The sequence below is a fragment of the Limanda limanda genome, chromosome 3 (assembly GCF_963576545.1).
Source record: "Limanda limanda chromosome 3, fLimLim1.1, whole genome shotgun sequence".
NCBI classification, from domain to species: domain Eukaryota; kingdom Metazoa; phylum Chordata; class Actinopteri; order Pleuronectiformes; family Pleuronectidae; genus Limanda; species Limanda limanda.
The window spans coordinates 24178034-24202001 of NC_083638.1; the positions used below are offsets into that span (position 1 = coordinate 24178034).

General features: G+C 41.1%; 1 protein-coding gene across 2 annotated transcripts in view; it reads right to left on the reverse strand.

Moving 5' to 3' along the window:
• plekha7b (pleckstrin homology domain containing, family A member 7b) overlaps positions 1-23968 on the reverse strand; it is a 66893-nt gene that overhangs the window by 26323 nt on the left and 16602 nt on the right. For both annotated transcript variants that reach the window (XM_061068144.1, XM_061068143.1), the window contains exons 4-8: positions 7700-7783; positions 3388-3496; positions 2433-2537; positions 2036-2108; positions 1423-1523 (exon numbers count right to left, since the gene is read on the reverse strand). In XM_061068144.1, coding sequence (XP_060924127.1) covers positions 1423-1523; positions 2036-2108; positions 2433-2537; positions 3388-3496; positions 7700-7783 — 472 coding nt within the window. The remainder of the gene's footprint in view (positions 1-1422; positions 1524-2035; positions 2109-2432; positions 2538-3387; positions 3497-7699; positions 7784-23968) is intronic.

The window sequence follows — 23968 nt, forward strand, 5'->3', positions numbered from 1 at the left end:
TCTGACATTCCTCTGTTGAACAACAGCAGACATCCACTGAGCAGCTGTCACGCTTGCTTAGCAGTAACTGAAATATTCCAAAGCACCTCCGATGCACGTAATGTAATCTCCTGCTCTTTAATGCATGATGGCTCGGGGGAAAGAGGGAGCGAGGGAAGGAGGGGATAAGGATCTCTTAAATACAGGGTGGGAAAGCACAGCCTAGGCTCATTTCACCTAACCTTACATATACTCCCTGGCAAGCGGTGGGAGGAGACGGTGAAGAGGCTGAATGTATAATTAATACCCCCTGCAGAGCAATTATTGTACAAATTCCATTGTGCGTAATATGATCTTTAATGCACGGGCGGTATGTCCCACAGTAGCACCCACATTCACACACATGTACACACAGACTGGGAGAACAGAGAGCCCCACTACAAAGGAGCTGAAAAGGATTGCAACAGAGTGCCCTGAAGCTGCAGTGATGCATCAAACATTCAGGTATCATTGTTCTCTGCAACAAGCTCTGCTTCCACAGAGGAGGAGCTGGAGAACAATCGCCCTCTCGCCATAAGAAAGAGACATAATCCCTCTATTGTCCTCTGGCACAACACACAAAAGACTTTCAAGTAAAAATGACATTATTACCAAAATGCTTTCTGGCTGTTTTATGTGCAATAAACAATGTGCCATTCAAGGTTAGATGGGAAAACAAAGCTCCTGCACTGTGCTCACCGTGGTGAAGACTGCACTACTGCAGCCTCTGCAGCGCACTGGAGCTACTGAAAACAATTTGTTTCTACCCCTGCTCACAGCAGAGGAATAAAATGAGACCATGCATAAGTCTGCTGTACTTGAAATGCATATGCTAATATAGGCAGATCACCTCATTAAGAAGGTGTGACTAAAATACGTAAAGCCTTGTGCTGCAGCCGTCCACTTTAACCCTCAGCAAAAGGTTTGTGTCAGAAAAGATCATTTGGTCAAAAGGTCCTCATGATGTTCATAGAATTCAAAACGTGAGTTGCATGGAAATCCCTCTTGCACAGAAATGTGGATATAAGTAAAAATGTTTGTAGTAGAATATGTTTTTTAATTAAAAAAAAACAAGGCAAGCCATCTTTTCAAACATATCGGTGTTAATGCTTCCATGCTGTTATACTAACAGCAGTAAAGGTTTGCATTAATAGAAGAAACTTTAAAAAAAAACGTTGTAATTTCAGTAAAATCTGAAAATATCTGATGTAATAATAATGATGATGACCTGATCCCAACTATTTTAGACATAAATGTAACACTTCTTCATGCAAAAGTACTTAGATACTACTCAGGTGAACCACTGCATTTTATCTCCAAGACTGAACAAGAACAGTGAACACATTTTACACACACACACACACATCGTTTCATGTGTCTGACTCAGTGACACTTCACTGTTACCTTGAAAGCATATTTGCGGTTTACGTGGTCATCAGGCTCAACAGGTGCAATAACATAACTGGGCAGAGGGATGCTCCCGAGCACGGCCTCCTCTCGGCTGTCTGTGAACCAACAACACACACATGAACTATTGTTACTACTGGCAATCCAAAACAACAGTCTTTACATTTGCCAAGGGTTATTTTACAATGTGAATGGCTGATGGCAGGTTAATGAACAGCAGGAGGATCAATGATGCATAATTCACGGGTGACTCTTTTCTGGACAGGGCTATGTTGTGGCAACGTGTGGCACGAGGTGGCATGTGGCTTATCTATTATTCAGTATGATTAATGGAGGAGTGGGGGTAGATGCTATGGCAACACAAGAGGAGATCACATCCCATAATAAAACACTCAAGTTAATGTGGAGGGAGAAGTGAGGGGAGGAGAAAGCCAGGGAGAGTCAGTGATAGCAGTGGGTGTCATACGTCTAATTAGAGGGTGTCATCAATCAAGAAATGTATCTTCCCACTGAGGAGATCTCTAAATGTTGTTATTAGTGATTTCATAACCAAAATCACTTTATTTATTTCCCCTTAATCCAGAGCCAAGTGCACTTTCCACACACTCACCTTTGTAGTAAAACAAGCAGAAGTCTGACAAAACAAACCACTTCCTTTTCCACAGTCGCATTCCAGAGCTGTCCTGGAGGTGAAGGGAGAAACACAGCAGAGTGTACTTAGAAACCCTCCTCCCAGGAAACACACTCAAATTCACATTGTAATTCAAAAGAGTAGTTTGGGAATAAAGTGCTGTAAATAAAATAATACAGTCCTGATACAAACTTTAAGACCGAGAATATTGATATCAACTGTTTATCCTTTGTGGACAAGGTCACATCACATACAGATACAGATTTATTTATTAACAAAAATAAATGAAACAAATTCAAGTTCTCTAACTGTTAAATTTGCTGATAGATAAGTGACAGGTGGGGTTTTCACCAGGAGCAGAGGACCCGCAGCTCACCTGTTTGTAGAGCCAGCCTCTCACCACCACTGGGATGTTGAGATTTCTTTTTATAGCATGATCCCTCTTGCCAAAACTGTGAACTTTCCCCGAACCTCTGGAGCCCTGCAGAAAATACAAAAATACAGAGTTGGCTCTGCTGAAGAACTGTGAGTCTATTTACTTTGATTACCTGAGGAAACATGGGCTAATTGGTAGTAATATTAGTGTCCGGGACAATGTTAGTGCAAAGAATACAAATACAAATCTAGTCGTTCTAAAGAGTAAAATGTTTTTTTCCAGGAACTTCCTTCTTTTAACAACCACAATGAGAAGAGGAAATACCAAGTGACTGTTCCTGGGGAGGCGTCCATTTATAATCAGGCTTATTTTTAGACAAGGTCATTTCAGACCACAAATTATCAGAGGAAATGAAATCATACTTTTCTCAGGTGTTCTGCTACATATAAATAACTTTGGCTGTCACGTTGTCCAACTTGAAATTAGACAATGACACAAATGTTGAGGGGATAAAAATTCCTTTGTCAAATGTTTATAGATACACGTAACATAATTATTTAAATAGACAAAATCCCCCAAAAAATGATCTACCTTCAAGTTCAATGTCTTTGCGAGGTACAATTTAGGATTTCTATGTGATTACTGTCTTGTGCTTCTGTTGTGTGTCACATATTCACCAATAATTTACATGGTAATTGTGGAAACAAAAGCAAGGATGCACACAACCCTCTTCAATCCCAGGGGATGAGTAAATGACTCTTATTAAGCTTGAACAATGACTGAATCATTAATCAGAATGAGATAATGTCTCTGAGTTGATTGAACCAATTTATCAACATGAGCATTAACAGTCGAGAGCTCCAAAAGCAATTCAGCAAAAAAAACTCATTAATGATCATTACATATTTCCGGTTTTACAGTAAAACATATTTATAAAATGTGGAACTCTGCTCACCTTTGACCCTGAGGCATCCAAAGCAGCCGGGGTCCCACCCTTGGAGGACTCTGTGACCATGCTGGGGGATCTGTGGATGGCCGCTGACCTGGACATACGGGCATCTATCCTGCAGTTGAGAAGGCAGCGTATAGAGGGAGATCACTAACAGACAGGATGAGAAGCATCGGACAGTGACGCCTCCTCTGACAAAGTCCAGACAAGCAGTGAAACAGTGCAGCCCCGTGCCGAGCCTTCAGATGGAAAGGATATGGCTATTTCCTGACAACGCCATGCGACATGTCACATAGCCAATGGCTTTGCAGGGGACGTGTTAACAGTGGAAGCTTTGTGATCCAAATACGTCAGTGAGACTTGGTCTGACACTCACCCTAGGGCAGGCTTCTTATACACGCCGAAATAAGAGGCCCAAACAAAACAACAACAACAAAAAAAGCATAACGTTACAACTGACCACATTGTGGTAGGAGAAACAAAACCCTGGACATTCAAGTTAGTAAGTGGTTTTACAGATGAAAGATTCTATACTTTTCCTTTATGGTACATTTATATCTAAATCCATAACTAACAAAGAATATTATTTCTTACATAGGTAAGAAATGATATTTATAGTTAAAATTATTTTCAATAAATGTGGACATTAAAATAAAATAAACAGAACTGTTACAGCTTAGAGCCAACATCACTTGAAATGATTCTGTTATAATGAAAACATGATTTACAAAATATTCCGCCTTGACTTTTCAAAGTGTTGCCTCTCATCTCTTTGGCTGTGGTTGAGGGGTAGAGTGGTCGTCCTCCGACCTGGAGGTCGGGAGTTCAATCCCCAGTCTTCCCCATGCCGAAGTGTCGTTGGGCAAGACTCTGAGCCCCGAACTGCCCCCCCATAGAACAACAAAGTGCTGCTAATAGATGCACTGTATGAATGTGTGTGTGAAATGGGTGAATGTAAAACTGTACTGTAAAGAGCTTTGAGTGGTCATCAAGACTAGAAAAGTGCTATATAAATACAAAACTATTTACCATAACCATCTCCTAAACAAGAAAAATAATTTATTTGACAGCATTGACCGAAGAAAAGGAAAACTGCTGAAACAGAACTTCAATACAGTCAGTGTAACTGACACGCAACTGACAGGAACAAGACCCCCGAGCAGACCTGGTCTTTACATCCATCCTGGTCAGGTACAGGTGACATCCTCTAACCGGCTAGTTCCATGATGAGCCCAAAGTATTGTTACACTTCTCTGTGTCCATATTTTTTATTATTTGTAGCCATCACCACAAAGGCCCGCTTCATATTGATTTTCAATTTTTTCAAATGAGTAAAATCTTGTTTCATTGTAAGGCTCCGTGCTTTGAATCCCTCAGCCCCTTCCAGCTCCACTCTTTCCCCCTCTATACCTCTCCTTCTCACACCTACACACACATTCTCAACACATCTACTACACGTTTGTGTAGTTGCAACAGCTGAAAACAACATCATATCTTCTTTGTAAACAGGTGACACACGGTATGTGTGTATTTCCATATAGACTTAGTAAGTAGGATCTGATCACAAGGTCATTCAGTATTGATGTTAGTTCCAGGTCTGAGCATAATGAATATGTGCCACATCCCTCTGGCAGCACTTGCCTCCTGCATTGTTATGCAAAGGGTTTAAAAGCGGCACTAATCTTATTTTTTCCTGCTTTGTGTGATGTACAACACTGAGGCTGAGGAGAAGGAGATAATCTCAAGATGGGTGTCAGAGACTAAAGCAAAAAGCAGGTAGAACAAGGGTAAAAAAAGAGAGAGAGCACAGTGGAGCAAGACGTACAGTATCTGCACTCACAGCGTGGACTGCAAATAACATTATCAAGGGATGTTCCTCTCACATGAAGGGGACTCCGCTGTTTTATGTGACAATTTCTTACTGTTTACCATCTCTGTCACTGGAGCAGGTCCCCAGGAGATTTGTTGTGGCGTGTGGTTGAGAGCGGCGATATTTCACATCACACAGCGAAGAACGGGAAACGACACTAAGCCTCATCTATTCCTGCTTCTCCCGCTATGATGGAAATGAGGGCGAATGTGACGTTTTTTAAAAATCCTTTCAGGCGGCCAGCGCTTATAAAGAGATTTGACAAATTGATCATGTGTGATAATCTATACCAAAGTCAAAGCCCTCGGACCAGCAGAGCATCGGCTGATCGACCTCTCCGTGGTGAGGGGCTTCCTGAGGATCTGTTTCATGCTCTGCCCTCAATCCGATACAGGTCTCCAGGGAACACACTGTGGTTCCCTTCACTTGGAAGTGAGTCTGGGATTCATGCACGCCACTTCCCTTTCAGACAGCATTATACACAGAGTGGCACCACTAACATCACCATGTCAGAGAACAGAAATGTTTTGCAGTTGAGGTGAGGTCACCCCTTGGCCACACACATTCAATACTAAAACTGTCACACGCTCTACACTCAATTCCTCAACAGGATTTTACCCAGAAGGAAAAAAGACTGGAGATGAGGAGATGAATAAAATAGAAGAAGACGAAAAACAGACACAGCCTTAAAGGGTAATGCCCCGATTTCAAACAAGGATAGGTTTACTTATCACAAGGAGCCCTACTCAGCTGTGATAGTTGGATTTATGGGTAATTTGGGATTTAGTGTTTTTGGAGCTTGAGCCACAGTTTGGAAAATAGTCTGCATAACTCTGCTGCTTTAACATTTCTGGAGTTAGCAGAGTTTGAGTGAGCTACAACACAATGGGGTTTGGAATAAATGGGAATCCCTTATTTAATTAGTGGTATTAAACTAGTGCAACCAACAAATCCTCCAAAAATCTGTCACTGTAGATTTCAATGAAAATGCTGAATAAGTGTTTAAGTGGTGTTTTAAAGTGGTGATTGCAGAGCTCGTTCCAATGTTACACAAGTTCTCTGATTAACACATCGAGTGGGGGTGTGTCCAGAAGACAGGTTGGAAGAGAGCTTGGTAATTTGAAGTTAAATACACCTCGATAAAAAATAAAAGAAATCCATAAAGTTTTTATAGCCCTCTGCACTAGGCAGGATTCAGCATTAACTCACTAGATATCTCCTTCCCTGTGTGCATCTCATCTCTAAGCAGACACTATCCCACCTGCCCTGGCTCTGCTTCTGCTGCACATGCCAGTGTATTCCATGTGTCACTCACCACAATCCTGACCTCACTGTATTTCAAATATTGGCTCAGGCCCCGGAGGTGAAACTAGTTGAATATGTTTGTGCGTATCTGTCATGGATGTTGTTCAGAACTCTTTATTGATTTTGGTTGCAATATTGTTGCTGTGTGTACAACACAGAACGAAGCTGGAGTATGCATGAAATACTGTAAGAAGACATTTTAATATGCTCACTGAATATGCTATGACTGGGTTTCTTAACCTTGTCTCGCCCGCTACTTGACATCCTTGTCATGTTGTTGTGACAGGGGCATTCAACTGATGCTATTTTTACTATAACACGTTTAAGAGCTTAGGACTAGCATGTCAGAGTAACAGAGTCATTTTGTTATTGATGAAAACATGCGTGAGGCAACCATAACTTTAAAGCCGCTTGATGGTTTACAAATCCCTCGCTGAGCAGCTCCGAACCAGGGATAATGTGGGGTTTGAGGAAATGACTGACAGAAGGAGGGAGCAGATGAATCACAATCAGTTTTGCATTGCCTTAACAAAACAGCTTTCAATTAGTGAGAATGCAGAGGTCACTCAACACGCTCCTGCCTCAGTGGAATCTTTGCTATGTGTGGTCGTCTTACAAGCGGCAGCTTAAATACGATCCGACACCTGCTGCTTTATATTGTGCTCTAAATCTGCCATACAGCTTTGATGGCTCGGCATGATGAGATTTACCCGCCAATATAAAAGAATGACAATAAATCCGACTCCCATGTCATAGCAAGTACATACTGTAGTAAAGGAAAAGACAATATTGCTATTCTCTGGGAAACTCTATCAATGATCAAGTCTCAAGAACATTCAGCTTTCTGCTTTTATGACTTCATCAACACAGAGAAACAGCTCCGATGGACCTAAATAAACTTACATCACATCCGTAATGAAGCCAACATTAACATAAACCCAATGATTGATGCGGCAGTTTCATGACTCCAGATGTGCTAATTGGAAGTCAAGTTTTTCTTCTTCTTCTTCCTGCAATTTCCACCCCCACAATATCAGTGAGTCTGTTTTCTGGGCTGCCACTGTATGACCTTGAAGTGACCCCTCTGTTCATCTGAGCATGTGGCAAACGTCTCAGGCACATGAAGAGAAAAGAGCCACTCACCTGTCTTGTAGAGTGTATTCTGTGTTTTCGGGGGAAATCTGTCCGGTGACAGGATGCCGGAACGATGTCATCCTCAGGTTGTGGCTGCAGGCGACAGGGAGACGGAGAGAAAACAGCGCAAGGGGAGAAAATGAAATGGAGTATCACATCATTTATCATAGTCCTGCTCCCATCATGTTTTTTTATGTTTTTTGAATTTGGCTACTGATTGAAGTTACATACAAAGAAAGCTCCCAATGATGCCTCAGTCAATAGTAAACAGAAATCTATGGTAGCTCTACAGCCAGGTCAGGAAGCACAGCTCATTTTCTTTGACACAAAATGTAGAGCTCAGCACTCTGCGTCCGCCAGCCCACCAGGCTTTATTGATTTCAATTAGATGGGGCCATTTATTGCTTTAACTAGAGCATAAACGCATGTTACTATCAAGCACACAATACAAAACAGACAAGTGGCTCATGGTGCTGGTGTTGAGCGGGCTGATATATTGTGCCATGACTGGTTTGTATTTGTTGTTGTCTATTGTATATTTACATATGATATGGATTTTGGTGTAAATTCCAATAAATATATCAGTTGATACATATATTAAAACAAATGGCAATGATTCCCAAGTTGTTGTTATCAAACCCTTATGATAAAGAAATATACTTTAGTGTTGATATTTTACAATTCAACCTATTCCCAAAAGAAAACACAAATACAACCAAATATATAGAACATAGATTAAGAAAATAAATCTATTTTTAAAGACAATATAAAAACATAAATGCATTAATTATTGCATTTATTAAGGCTCATATCGGCCGATATTAGTGCCCAAGATATAAAAATCAGTCAGAAAATATCCCAGAAAATATTTAGTCTAATATCATACCACTGATATTCTTTTGAAATATTGTCCAACTCTGTCTTGTTGTACCAATATTTGTTGTCAAACACACTGATGCACACATTCAAACACATCAAACTGGAAAACTTTCTTTCTCATACTTCACTTGGATTATGTTTTATATATGAAAAGAAATTCTAATTTTAATCACTGATTTATTTATCCAATGTTGAATCATCTGTCATAGAAAGTGGAGCTCCAGTCACTCACTGTCTTTGGTTTAATCCATTTCATTTAGATTTTCTCCCCTTTTACACAAAAGCCCACTGCAGCAATAGATTCGTAGAGATGGGCGGTTTATCCATTATTGGGAAATAGCTGAGATTAACATGTTTACACAACCCTCACTTAAAGCATTCCAAGGGTACATAGCAGTTATAGGGGTGAAGCGGCTGATGACAGCTGCACAGTTTCAGGAGTATAAAGGTGCAGAAACATATACAAGCTGAACGTGGTGCCCAGTTGCATCACCATGCAGCAGGGGGAGGGGGGGGGGGGGACAAACTGAGCCGACAGGAAAGATTAATGATTTGACATTTCAGGAAAGTTCAGGGGCGTATTGAGCAGGAATGATGCTGAGCAATCGTGCACACACAACTGTCTGTCATCAACTATAAACAAAACATTACATCTACTCATGAGTGTTTTGATCCCACATGCACACATACATGAAGATATACACGGGTTTGTCCAGGATGGTTCCTGTTAGTGATTCATAATTTGCTGAGCTGCACTGAACAAAGTCAGCACTGCACCAGCCTCCCCCTGTTAATTAGGAATGTGCATTCTTTAGGCTTTTGTTTTAGCCGCATTACTTCTGAACTATTTGTCACGGAATTTGCAGCATCCCCAGTTAGTGTAAGAACACTGCAGCACAGTGGGTCTACTTGTTTGCAGAACACTTCCTTCCATCAGCGCTTGTGACAACAGTGTCCCAAAGTGGGAAATGAACTCTAGTTGAGATGAGTTAGCACTCTGCATTCTGGATTGTGTCATGGAGAAACAGAAAGTCAGAAGAAGTTGCCAGAATTGAACAAATCAGATTCTGTGAGGTGAAGATTAATTTTGTATAGTCATCATGTAATTTATATTCTTTGTGGTCAGATCCATTCAGCTTCAATTTAAGCTTTGTTTTGCACATTGATTTAAATGTAGTTGATCTTTAACACAAACTCTGCTCTTATCAATAACTTGTTTATGGTGTAAAATACATATGCAGTAAAAATGTATTACTTGAGTTCAACCTCTACAGAAAAAAAAAACAGTTTCTGTTTTATCTTTACATTAAGTGTGATCATAGTAAGGTCAAGATTTTCTTCACTTGCAAAATAGTTAAATGTGTGTGACTCAGAGCCACTTGAATCTCAAGTAGCCAAATTTAGTGATTCATCAGTTAGTCATCTGAAATCTTCCTAAAGATGAAACAATTAAAAAAACATCTCAGTTCTATGTTGCTCAGTTTAAAATTCAAGAATCATTGATTTCCAAAAGCAGACATTGTCTCACATCACTAGAATGCTCTCTGAAAAACAAGACATCGGGTCAAGTGGAGTTCCTGCCTCCATTAGGAAAGAAAGAATGATCGGCATCTCTCCTTGCAGAGAGGCTCAAGAGGGCATCTCTCAATGTTAACATGTAAGGCAGAAGTGGTGTCACATCAACGTAAACAAGAGATCAGTCCTAACGAGTAAAGAGGGGACTCTCAGGCTATTAAGCAAAAACAAAGATTTTTGTGACACAATTGTTATTCCGATGCAGAAAAACTACCGCAGCAACTTGAGGATTTTCCATAAACAACGCTGATGTGATGTAAAGTAGGAAAACTCAGCTGTGACCAGGGATGAACCTGATAATGAAATGATAACATGGTTTTGATTTCAGCCAAAGCTTCTCACAAGAAATATAGAAACAGCAGCACTGCAGCTCAAACAATGTGTACATGCTCTCTCTCTCCCTCTCTCTCTCTCGCTCTACACCTCTACCTCTCGCTACCTCTACCTCTCTTTTTACGCTGCAACACCAGGCATACCATACCACTGTTATTTTAAAACAAACAAGAGGCCCGGTGTAATCCCTGTCCGACACGGGGACATAATCAAGGCAGCAGAGGCCCCTGGGGCAATAAGGCTCTGTAGCTTGACCACCTCCTTTCCTCCCTCTTTTTTCCACAACCATAGCAACACACTGAGGCTCCAAACTGCTGCACACCATCCATCACAGACAGGAATCACACCATCCGCTTACAGTATCAACCCCTCTATCTGTTTACACCGCTGTCCCTGAGAGAGAATCTCCCATCAGGGGAAACAGAAAACTCCTGTAAACCTGAGCACTCACTACCGGCACAGTTCTCCTGCTCCGCTCTGTCACACTCGCACAGTGGAGCCAGTCTCACCTGCTGAGAGAAAGTGAATCATCGTGAATCAGCTGTTAGGACTCGCTGTGGTGCCGCAGGTCATGGAAATCCTCTCCTCTGCATTATCGGGAGAGGTGGGAGGGACAGAGAGGGTCTCTCGTAGCAGCTGGATGCCCGCGAGGAGCAGAGTAAAAAGAGGAACCGGCAGGATGAGGACAGGAGTTTCTCCGTTTTTTATCCTTCGTGATGTGTGAGAGTTTCATCCCGCACCAGCAGAGTGGATGGTCGAGATCTAACTCCCTCCCATCAGGGGAATACCTCTGTCGCTAACCAGATCCTCCTCCCTTTCCATTTTCTACTTCCCTCTCTCCACCTCTTACTCCCTTTTCCTCGGTACAGAATCACCTCTTTCTAGGAAATAACAAGTTATGGAGCTGCTGTTCAAGATAAACTGGCATGGATGATGCAGCCACGAGAAAAATTAGGGGTCTTTTTTTATTGGTTGGATAATTGCCAATTCCTTGAACCTTTTTTGCTTCACTGACAGAATTCCTACAATAACGAAGCTGCCATTGTTTAGAAGTATCTTGGTTGGCGTTTGTAACAGGGGTATGCCACTGGTATCCTCTGAGTGGCAGCATTGCAACTACAGAGATAAAGAAGGCGGCGAGTTGGCAAATTTAGCTTTTTTTCAATTAAGAACCTCCTTTCACCACTTTGTTGCTCCATGTTCACTTTTTGACTTAACATAAAAGCAAGAGGTACAGGAGTCCCTCAAACACCTGCAGCATTTACAACAGCTTTATCTAAATGCCTGCTATGTTGTCAGTGGATTGTTAAACCTCTACTTAAAACAAAATTCATATTAAACACATGTCAAACTGAGTGTTGAGTGGGACAGATATACAACAATTCAGGATTAAAATACTAAAAACTTTAAAAATAGATCACCTCTTCAAGGGCACCTCAGGGTCATCGGTGTCTACTTTTTGATGCACTGCTCTGAGCTAAGAGGGAATTGAAACTAATCCTGAGGAATGCAGGCGGGAGCAGGTGGTACCAACATACTCAAGGCCAGTGGTAAATATTCCAAGCTAAAGGAGCAGCCGCTTCAGTTCTTTGTGTTTTCTCTTTGGACTCTAGTTTCTGTCTTTTTTAAATTTGGAAGTTTAATGCAATGACACCTCTCCTAACTTTAAGTACTGTATTTTCAGACTAAAATAAGAGCCAGCCCACTGAGAACAAGAGCTCCTATACCAAGAGATTATATTTGTTTTGCATGTCCATTTAAAACTTATTATTAAAATCTTATTATTTACTCAAGAAGAATACATTTGAATTGGCAATAATAACATTTAATTATGGTTATTGTTTGTTCAATGTTATATGTTGAGGAGAGGCAGTGGACAAGTGGCAGAAACTTGGACTATGGGCAGAAAAGGTCTCTGTCTGTCTCTGGTTCGACTCCAAGGAGAAACAACAAAAAGACAAATGTGGTTTGAAATAGTAGAACGAGTATGAATGAGTCATCTGCTAATTGTTATTTCAAAACTGAAGGCATCACCCATTTTATTGACCACATTACATTTGTTTTGTAAGATTTGCATGTGTGCAAAATAAAACCTAATTATGAGATCCACTGATCAATAAAGATGAATCTGTGATCATCACAGCAGAGGAACAGAAACACATCTCTAAAACCAGTGTGGTGTAAGAGTCAACGATGCCTAAAGTACATTGTAGCTTTGATAATAAAATACAAATCAATTCCACTAATCACCGGAGAGCACACAACAACAACAACCATTTCATTTAGTCTGACGGCTGAATGAATTTCCAGAACAATTCAATTAGCTATGACGAACATCAGCACATTGTTAGTGGGATGAAGATGTTCTTCTGTATAATCAAAGTGTCTGGTTAAATGAAATCCCCCTGAACCAACACACTGAAGTGCAGTGATTGCAGCCATGTCTGTGAGTAAGGCAGCCTGCACAGGCAGTGTTCCTGTGTGGTGGAGTGTGACAGGACATTAAGTAGAGAGAGGGAGATATTACTGACTCCCAGACACACCCTGCAGCATCCCGAGCCGAGCAGGCAAAATTAACCGAGCCTCAATAACAGTGGTTTGTGCATAGTACATCCAGGCCCAGGGAGCCATTAAGGAGATAAGCATTCTGCAGCAGGATTTGCACATGTTGACTGACCTTTATCAGTTTCAGTGCAGAGCACTGCAGCAGCCTCGCTTGCATGCGTCTTCTCCCTGACATTTACTCAGAATGATCTCGTCAGCCTCTGCATGGAGTTATCGGGAGATTTCACTGTCATTCACTTCACACTGGCCTCTCCCTGGTATTGCACTCACTTACTACTATCACCATCATCGTCATTGTCTACAGCTGCAGAAACTCAAAGCCGATTTGACACTATTGCACAGTGATTACAACTCTACAGCAGCTAGGACTGTGCATGCGTGTACATGACTCTGAAACAGCATCGATAAAACAGGAAAACACCTGCTCTGTGCTGTGCTTATATGGAGCTCGCCAGTCCTCCAGCAAGCCACTCGAGCAGAACCAGAGAGAAGCACAGACAGGCTCAAACAGGCCCAATGCAAAGCAGAGACAAGTGCAAAATGTTTGCCAGGGTCTGAACCAATCAGAGAGAGGGTTTGGCAGAAAGTGAAAGAGCTGTCACATTATTAACATTCAACACACACACATTTCTGACACAGCACATTTCAGTACAGTCACAATGGTCCTTTAGGCCATGCTGTTCCAAAACATAAGCAAGGCAACCGCTGAATACGTCTTAGTGAATACGAGAAAGGCCTGTTGTGGGCCAATAATAAAGAATTAGGATGCAAGAAAACACTTCCAACGCTCCAATCTAGCTTTAAAACAGAACCACTGCTATGAGGGAAAACACTGATTATCTCTTTTTCTGCTGCGGATTTACTAATCTTCTGCCAAAAAGAGTTGTTGCCATCATTTCTTGCCTGCTCAATTGGAATTTCTATTTCTCAAACTCCAATGAAATCGCAGAAAAGGACAAAAAAGCTATTACAAATAGCCAAAAGCCTGTAAAACTGTTCTGTACATGAAAAGGTTTAGTATTGGTTTATAAACTTGTAATAACCTGAAATTCTTCCAGCAACAGCCTGCAGCAAGAGAGTGAATAGCTTCAGCAAAAGATACATACATGTCAGCAATTCTTTGGCTCTATTGGCACAAATATAGCTGACTGATAAATATTTATAAAGGGTGATTAGAAGTAATTCATCAAAGAAATTGTGGTTTTATAACGCCTCCAACCATGACGACAAAATGACTTCCAAAAGTACTTAACTAAGGGATCAATAGACGACAGGGATATGCTGCAACAAACGAAAAAGTTAGGAAGTTTTGTGGAGCGAGCAGTACTCTGTGGAATGAATCAATGAAGGGACCCTGCAGCATAAGAGTCAATATCTAATAGCACAGAGTTACTCTGCATCTTACTCTCTGAATAATAATGAACCAGGGAAACCATTGGTCATCTATGTTTCATCTCTTCATTTGTGCTTTAAGAGATCATCAGCCTGAGGTGTGTGAATGTGTGAGTGTGTGTTATGGGGAATACGAGCAGGGAAAAAGGGATGTCAGATGTCTGATACTCTTACACTGTAACTTTATATCAGAACTAGTATTTTCTACGCAGGTATTCCTAAAATTAATTATTGTGTATATCCAGTCTATCAATGCCTATAGTTTTGAGAAACCAACCATTTGAAGGAACTTCTCCCTGAGCTCAAACAAGGTTAATCAATAATCCCTCAAAGATTGTGTAAAATCTAATTTTAGAAAATGTAAAAATCGAATAAAAGTCACCTTCAAACCTTCTTTTATGTTATATTCACTGTTCCCTCTCTAAAAATGTATTTACTTAGAGCTGAATTATGTCCTGTGTCTGCTTTGGCCAAAACGAAATAAGATTAGAAAAACCAAGTCGAGAGAATAGCTTGTTATAATCCACAGTGGATGTCTATACACCTGATTACATTTTAGAAAAAGGTCAATGTAACTGTTCTCAGTAAGAGGGAGTGGGATGAGCCTCTCTGTTGCAGCACTACATTTAGAATATATCAGATAAACAGATTGTATTCTAAACATAGACACCCTACCTTGTTTATATCAAAACATCACAGCAGCATAGCTGGTTCGATCTACCTCTGCAAATTTCTTCTTGTGGGACTGAAAAGCTGCAGTAGACAAGTTTTTGCGAAGCAATTATCTCTCACCAAGAGAAAAACAGACAATCAGCAAAAGCACCACATACCTGACAATGTTAAGGAGATGATAGGTAGTGCACAATGTATGCTGCTTGTCTGAACTGCAGCATTTACTTTTACATGTCATCAATGGTGCTTGTCTACTGATGAAGAATAATTTCCTAAAAAGAGCCCAAAACAATGACAATAGCGGATCCCTGTCCTGCCCCAGTTGTTCTCAATGTTTAACGACATTCTGCAACACAGACACAAACACACCTACACCCCCCACCCCCCCCCCCCTCCCACAGTACTGAGTCAATCTTTGCCACAGGAAATCACAGGTTAATGAGAAGCAACATGATGACCTCTGACCACTGTTCCCCTGAGGCGCCATGAGTGCTATACATAGCATTGAGCCACTGCAGGTCAGAGGGAGCTGTAGATAAGTGACACACACTACAAGGAGGAATTTGGCCATGAGAGAAGCACAGGTAGGTCATCACAACGTATGCATGACTACAAAGTGAAAACAAAGCGTCAGCACTCAGCAGGACAAGAGGTTCAGCTGCACGTCCTCTTGTTCTGTCCACACTGGGTCTGTCAGGCGTCAGCACTGCACTACACAGCATGACGAGGATACAGCCATAAATTTAGTATGCTGCATGATAAAAATGCTACTCTGCTTAAAAAATATGCCTAAAATATGCTAAATGCTCTTCAAGAACACTGTCTAATCAGAACATTTAGGGAAAAGTAGGTTTAGCATTTTTTTTTCTTACAGTGCCTGTGAAGATTATCCTAATTGTGTCGTGCATGGAGTATCAAGTTTCTCAAAGAAATCTATGTGTGCACTCAACCAATGAACAGACGACTAATCTGTCTCTACTATGTCTGATCTTTGAGGCAGATGTATATCAACAGAAAAGTTATACATGTAGATATATAATCAGTCCAGGGAAAGCAGAGTTAGGTCAGGTAAAAGATCATCTCTTAAATGTAAACACATACTGAGGTGAACAGATGAGAACTACAATGCCAACCAAAAATTACACACACTCATGGATATCAGTCCCTTTCATATGCCTGATTCTTTTCAAGATTGACAAATTCTGACAATGTTAAAAGTGGAAGAAAAGTCCTAGATCCATGTCAAAGTGAATGCCTTCTTTCTTATCCCATCTTTCAACCAAGTCACATCGAAATCTGTTGAGTAGTTTCTGCGTAATCGTGCTGACGGACAAACAAACCAATGGATAGGGACGAAAACATTACCTCCTTGAGGTAATGAAGCATGGACAGCAACTGCCAGCTGACACAGCCGGCTGGATGATCAGTCTGCAGTGAACCCTCATTAGAAGGAATCCAATCAAATCCATGCAATTATTTACCACCTTGTCCAAAAACAATTTCTGGCCTCGCCTGTCCAGCACTGACACACTGAGCTCTTCACTAAGTGACATTATGTGATAATGGGAACGTAGACAGGCAACCAAGCTCATTCCACTGCATCTTCATTATTTGATATGATGCTGGAATCCACTTCAGTCAGTTATTCAGATGAGCTGAAGGAGTCTTTGTTTGGCAGTTTGATGAAGTGAGACTTGACAAAAATGAATCATCAAACAGAACGAACCTTTCAATTCCACTCATTCCTTCTTATACAACCTGAGACTGCACACACTATTCCCTGTGTCTAATGAAAACTGGACTAGAGTGTTAGGGCTTGAGTGCAACTGGGCTGCGTCTATATATACTGTGTCTCAGCGGCTAAGTCCAACCCACATTGCAGAGCCAAACACAGCTAACTGCTTAGCTGCGCAATGTAGGACAGGAGGGGATGTGGAATGCAGCTTTTCTAAAGCTGAAAAATCATAGGCAGTCATGTTATCTGTAACGGAGCAAATCAAAACTACCAAGAGGCTTCAATGTAATAAAGTCTGAAAATCAAGAAAAACAAGTGAAATGCTGTTGGATTATCTGTTCAATTGGCAGAAATATTCACCAATAGCTCAAAACTGAACATCCGGAAAACCAAACTTTCACAACATTCCCCAGAAAGATGCCTCAGTAGTAATTCATTCGAATTTTACTGACTCACCCTTAAATCCCTTCAGGGAGCTCCACCCCATGTGTAGGAGGCTTAACTAGCAAAACGATCATCACACAGTCAGCCGAATACAAATTAAGAATATTAAAGAGCTTAAGGTCCTGAACAATATCAAGGAAAGAAGATAAGATCAGATAAGATAGAGGCAAATGAGATGGTCCCTCACACCCTCTACATAAACATTGTTCTCATCCACAAGCATCAATCTGAGAAACTCTTGGACCAAAACAATACTAAACAGTGTGTAATAGCTGCAATGAGTCATCCTGGATGCAGACTGACCAGGCAGAATGATTGATTTCCTCCCAGGTCAGACAGTCACTGTATACTTTTAACCAAAACACGGAGCAGCACAGCACTCAAGTGAAGCAGATATCACATTGACACTGCCTGGTGCCTGATTATGTTGTCAGCTTGTGCAGAAGATGATGTACAAAAGTAAATTCAAAAAAGAAAATTACTTTCATGAGGAAACATTTTACACGATGGTTCAAGAGGAATAAAATACAACAAAATAGAAACATTTTTACAGGAATATACTAGGCTATTTCAAATTGAGAAAAACCTGCTTGTAGAAACAACTGCTGAAATGATTTCTCACGTTATCAATCAAGGTAATCAGTTAATAGCAAAACTTAGAAGTCAAAATATTGAGAGGTGATGAGAAAAAAGGGAGCGGAGCGGAAGCAGCAGAACATTTTGGGAAAACAGGCTCTACGTCATAATTTCCTTTACCGCACGTGTCATTGATTTTCATTCACATCACTGTCAGGCCTGTCACAGCATCCTTCCTATGATAAAACTGAGTCTCCCTTCCTAATGGAGCTGCATGTGTGCACCCATGTGAACTGCCTACATATCCTGCAGGTTTTCGCTTAACAGAGAATTTACACTGAGGCAGCTTGTCCTGAATGCTGTATTAATTCTGCAGCACAGCTTGAGAATAAAGCAATAAATCACTACCAGTGGACATATAAAAAGTAAGAAAAGCAAAGAAACTTAACGTCAGCTTTTCTTTTCTGGTGTTGAAGACAATCGTGACCAATCATGAGGCCAAAAAAAGCAGATCGAGATAAAGGCCTTCACTTCATCAGAGGTCTAAGCTCTTCAGCAGAATGGCTGAGGTCTGAGCCCTAGACTGAGCATCAATACCTAAAATAACACATGTGTCAACAGATATAACACATGATGAGTGTTTTAAGTATTTAAAATAAAACAATCAAAGTCCTACCTGCAGATTCTCAATGCATGACCCACACAGCAGCAGTTCTCATTAGCTAAACTGACTCCGAGCATTTTCATTTGTCTTCAAACTCACAGGAGCTGCCTGCTCGCGGAGGTTTTACTGAACCAAATGAATGATCTGCAGCACGGCTATGTCAGCATCTGCTCAAATAAGACAATCTGTCGTACCACACACACACAAATTGCATATGTTTGTGGTCAGATTATCCGTCTGATCTCTGATCCTCATAATCCTAAAACATCGGAAATAAATCAAACATCACAAAAAAAGTCTAATTGAAACAGACGGTCTTGGCTAAAAATAGCAGAGAATCATAAATTCTGTTAATTATAAACAGAAATCAAATGAGTGACTTCTGCAATCACTTAATGACTAATATACCGCAGCTCTGGTACTATGCTTGCAAAGACAGAGACAGAATAAAGCAATGGAACTAGTGTCCACCCTATAAGATAATGTCTGGTAAGCAGGATCTACATCCAGTTGGGGGGCAGCTCAAAAGCTTGGTGATAAGCAAGTGAGATAGGTTTGATTCATTACTATGCTTTTCGAAAACACACCTATAGGAGCCGGATGTTAATCAATATTGATCATATTCAACACAAATTATTCTCATATATTGCTTATTTACATGTTATAGTATTATGTTAATATAATAAATTGGCATAAAACATTTATATAAGATATTGGTCATTGTGATCCGCTTAACCATGTGCGGATGCACCATGTGCTCTTCATAAGCGAAATGGGACAGGTGTGGTTGCATTTCCTTGTATCTTCAGGGATTACATGATCTGAACCAGGCTAATCCCTGTTTTCCGAAAGCCATTTCATGGAAGCCGTGTCACTTGCCAGTGCTTTTGTCCAAAAACACAGGAGCAGATCAACAGCCACTGGATCCTCAAACAATCAGTTTCAGTCCAAAGCCCTTACACAATCATGTCACAGGCCTCAATGACATCCCACTGCTAAACACCCTTTTCCTATAACCCCCCCAACACACACACACACACACACACACACTGCTATCAGCAAGATGCCAGTGTAGTAATGTATCAAATTAGCCAGGGGGCTAAAAAATCAACCATAAAGAATAATGATCTTATGGATTTTGTTCGGTGGCAGATGATGCTGTCATCATATTTGGACATAAAAATGGAAGCTACTGTCTGAGACAAATCTGATTAGTCTGACAGATTTTGCTGCGGAGAATCTTGGTCCTGAGGGTGTCCGAGCTTGCATAGCGCAATATGCTTTACTGCAGCAGACCCGTCTCTACAGCAGTGTTTGCCTCGGTGTCAGCTAAGGTAAACAAAGACATTTCTGTCATCGAGACCGGTGAATAGCTTCTCCTCCACATGCAGTCCAGTCTTTGCAGGACATCCGAACAGAGAGTATGTGTGTGTGTGTGTGTGTGTGTGTGTGTGTGTGTGTGTGTGTGTGTGTGTGTGTGTGTGTGTGTGTGTGTGTGTGTGTGTGTGTGTGTGTGTGTGTGTGTGTGTGTGTGTGTGTATGTGTGTGAGTGTGCACCATCTCTCTCCTGCAGTTCTCATTACAGAATCTGAGCAGACACACAGTACACAGAGTAAAAGCTGCCACTGTACACACTCCCACAGGGGAGTTACGTTTCTGTGATACACGGGGTTAAGACAACACAGCATCTCCATGACTGTACTGAACCTCATGCACACACTCCCACAGTGGCCGGGGAAAAACATTTTTTTTGTCATTGTCTTGTTACATTATGTAGTTTGATTATGGCTTTGTGTCTATTCTGAATTAATGTTGTACACAAGCTATAAGTGGTTTATTTTAATTTGTTCCCTCTTATCCTCTAGTATTCCCCAACTAAGATCACATGAGTGTCATTTTTATGCCTCCATACCAGCTACAGACTGGCTGGAGGCGATATGTTTTCAGGTTGTCTGTCTGAAATTACCTACGACTGTCCATCCCCGTCTTGTGAACATGATATCTTAAAAATGCTTTGAGGGAGTTTCTCCAAATTAGGTACAAATATTCAGTTTATCTAAAGCAGACACTGATTTTATTTTGGTGGTCAAATGTCAAGGTCACTGTGACCTTATCAAATATATATTTGGTCTTGTGAACAAGACATCTCAGGAAAATCTTGAGGGAATTTCTTGATATCTGGTACAAACATTTAATCAGCCTTAAAAATAAAGTGATTCGATTTTGGTGAACAAAGGTCAAAGGTCAAGGTCGCAGTGACCAGATTAGAAGTTTGTAGTCAAGGCCAAACCCCTATTTTGTCTCCTGCATGAGCTATTTTAAGAATTCCATATTAACCAAAAATGTTTAATTAGACTCAGAAATTAGCTGAAAAGATTTGCGTGATCACTCAGTTGCATGATAAGATATCAAATAATGGTAACTTTAACATCACACGATATGGATCAAATTTGATCAATAATGAAGTCGAAACCCACTCCCATCTGTCCCTTTTGATTAATTAATCCGGACCCTATGAACATTAACGCATGAACATCATTTTATCATGAGGGAAATTAAACAGATGGATTAAATAAATTAGGTGAGGTTCCACTCGGCTGGCAGAAGGTAACTGAATTTAAAGGCTATTTTTAGCTCTCGTTTGCTGAGGGTGGGGAGACCTCGTATAGCCATAGTATGCTTATTAAGTCAGACATCAGTAGATGACAGTCGGCCACATCTGGTGCACAGCTCGAAAACTCTCCACTGGCCAGCAGGATCGAGATTTCACCAGAACAGTCCCCTCCCTGGAATGTCTATCCCACTCACAGAGGCTGATCTAAATCTCAACCTGGGAGAATTTAAAAGGTCACTCTCTCAATACACAGAGAATGTACTCCCTTTTCAAATACCTCAACCTTCTGTTAGATATCATTATGTCTCTTCTTAGAAGTATTAGCCCTCCCTGGAAATGTGCAGAATGGCTGGAGTTAAGGAGAGGTCACCTCCACTCTCTGATACCAATTCCCCTCAATCCATGTATTCTGTCCCCTGCACCAAATTTAGAAGTATATTTTTTTCTGACTGAGGTGGTCCAGCCATTGAAAGCAACACGTAAAAGACATGACTTCTATTGAAGCATTAAATGGCATTCTGTGGTGCTTGGGTGCGTTTCAGCCTGTGGTTGAGGGATGAACGGAGGATGAGCTGGATTGGGTGTGACTGGTTTGTACTCAACGTTCCTGGACCTGACTTAGGGAACTGAACATCAAATCAGTTGTTATCCATCACCCTGAGTAAATCCTTACCAAGCAAAAGTCACATACAGAATCCATTAAAAACAGACCAACACACAGAATTGGTCAAACTCACAAGACGGTCATTGATGTTGGTTAAACCTGAATTATACATGTTGCTATATCCTGCAATGACGATAATATTGATTTCAGTTGGCCCACAGAGTTATCTACTGTTCATAGGTGAATCTTTCTGTGGTTTAATGTGTATGCCCCATTGCCTCTTGGCTGAGAGCACAGCAGGTGGGCTGACCGCTGAGGGAGCACATGCACGAATGATAAATAGCCTGAGTAACCTTATCGCTGCGACTGACATCGAGACCCTGACAGAATGATAATAAGCTTGATATCCTTTGTGTGGATTTGTGAGTGGATGGATCTATGGCATGGTTTCCATCAATAGAAATTGACAGAATTAACCAAAGAACAGCTCGAAAAAATGGTTCCCAGCTGAATCATAGTTGTAGACGTAATCCCTGGATTTCCCCCAATAAATATATGAAATGTTTAGCAGACACTTCACTTTGATGCTGTAAAACGTTGACATCTACGCTAATATAACAATCTAAAGAGCTCAAAGCAGCGTTGCTAAGGTCAGAGATACAAACAACTCACATTTTCAGCAGACAGAGAACAAACCAGTGCATGGAAAAGTTTACTATGAGCAGATGTGACAATGTGTGAGTCCGTCTGTGTAAAAAAGTCAGTGTGTGTGTGGGCTGGGCCCTAACAGCAGCTGTTCTGAGAATTAAGAGACAAACTCATGTAAACATGTACATTCCTTAAAGAAATGTATCTATGGTTCACTGAGAGGAGGCAGGACTGCAGCAAACAGCCTGTACAGTCTTAACCTAGGCAGACATCCCACATTAACCATGTATATAATAAACAGCCTGAGAGATCCCAGATCTGCTGACATTAACAAAGCAGTGACCAATGATCATGAGGCACTGCAGTGAGTCTCTCTCTCTCTCTCTCTCTCTCTCTCTCTCTCTCTCTCTCTCTCTCTCTCTCTCTCTCTCTCTCTCTCTCTCTCTCTCTCTCTCTCTCTCTCTCTATCTCTCTCTCTCTCACTCTCTCTCTCCTATATATTAACGTATATATTGGATGTTGGGTTGATGTCACTGATTCATGTACTGATCCGTATTCCATAATCGGATGTTTTTTGGAATAATAAATATGTAATAATTAAATTCTAATCCCATAACCCCAAAAGTTTATTATCATCAATCCAATTATCTTAATATTTAACTCAAGTGTAGAAAATTCCTTAATGTGCACATGATTTGTATTTTAAGCAGTTGACGTAGAAAATTATCCTCTTCCTGGATGTGTGTGAAGTCTACTTAACCTACAGTTCAAATTAATTCCTTTGAGTACATTTAAATGTTACCAGCAACAAAAATAATGGTCATATAATGCGCAGAAAAATAACAACGATAATATATTCAGGAATAAAGAGCTGTGGTTATAAAAATTATTTTCAGTTCAGAAAAGGTGGACCGATGCCTCTCCATCCATTACGATGCATAGATATACAAACCTAAAGACAAGCCAAAGGCAAGACAGCCAGCTGCCTCTTCTGACACAAAACCAGACACTTAAGCATGCATGTAAATTCACCTGCCTGCACATCTACTTAAAACACTTAACGGCATGGTCTCCAAGGCACTTTACATCCTGCAGCTGCTGGCGAGCTCTGCCAGACACACCTCCTGTCGAGCTACGTAGCGATAGAGTCTCACATACGTGTTGAGAGATGGGCCGGGATACACACCTGAGAGTCGCCCGATTCACTGGCTGCCTCTTGTAAGGGATGTGTGCCGTCGACTGTCCTGGTTGGCCCGGCATGTTTGCTGCAGGTCTGTGATTTGCTGTGCTGTGCTGTGCTCCTCTCAATAGTGCCTGTGTTGGTATGGGTGTGTGTGTGTGTGTGTGTGTGTGTGTGTGTGTGTGTGTGTTTGTGTGTATGTGTGTGTGTGTACTCGTCTCAGCTGGTATTGCCGCTGTCGCTGACGTCCTTCACCCAGCGCTGTGGCGTTGATTCATTCAAAACATCCTCCTTCCCGCCTCTCTGGTGCAGGGCTGCTAAGGTGGAGCTAAAAATACCTGCAATCACTGAACTGTCCCGTCTCCACTGGCGTTAGGCTCGTGAAGGGAGTCATTAA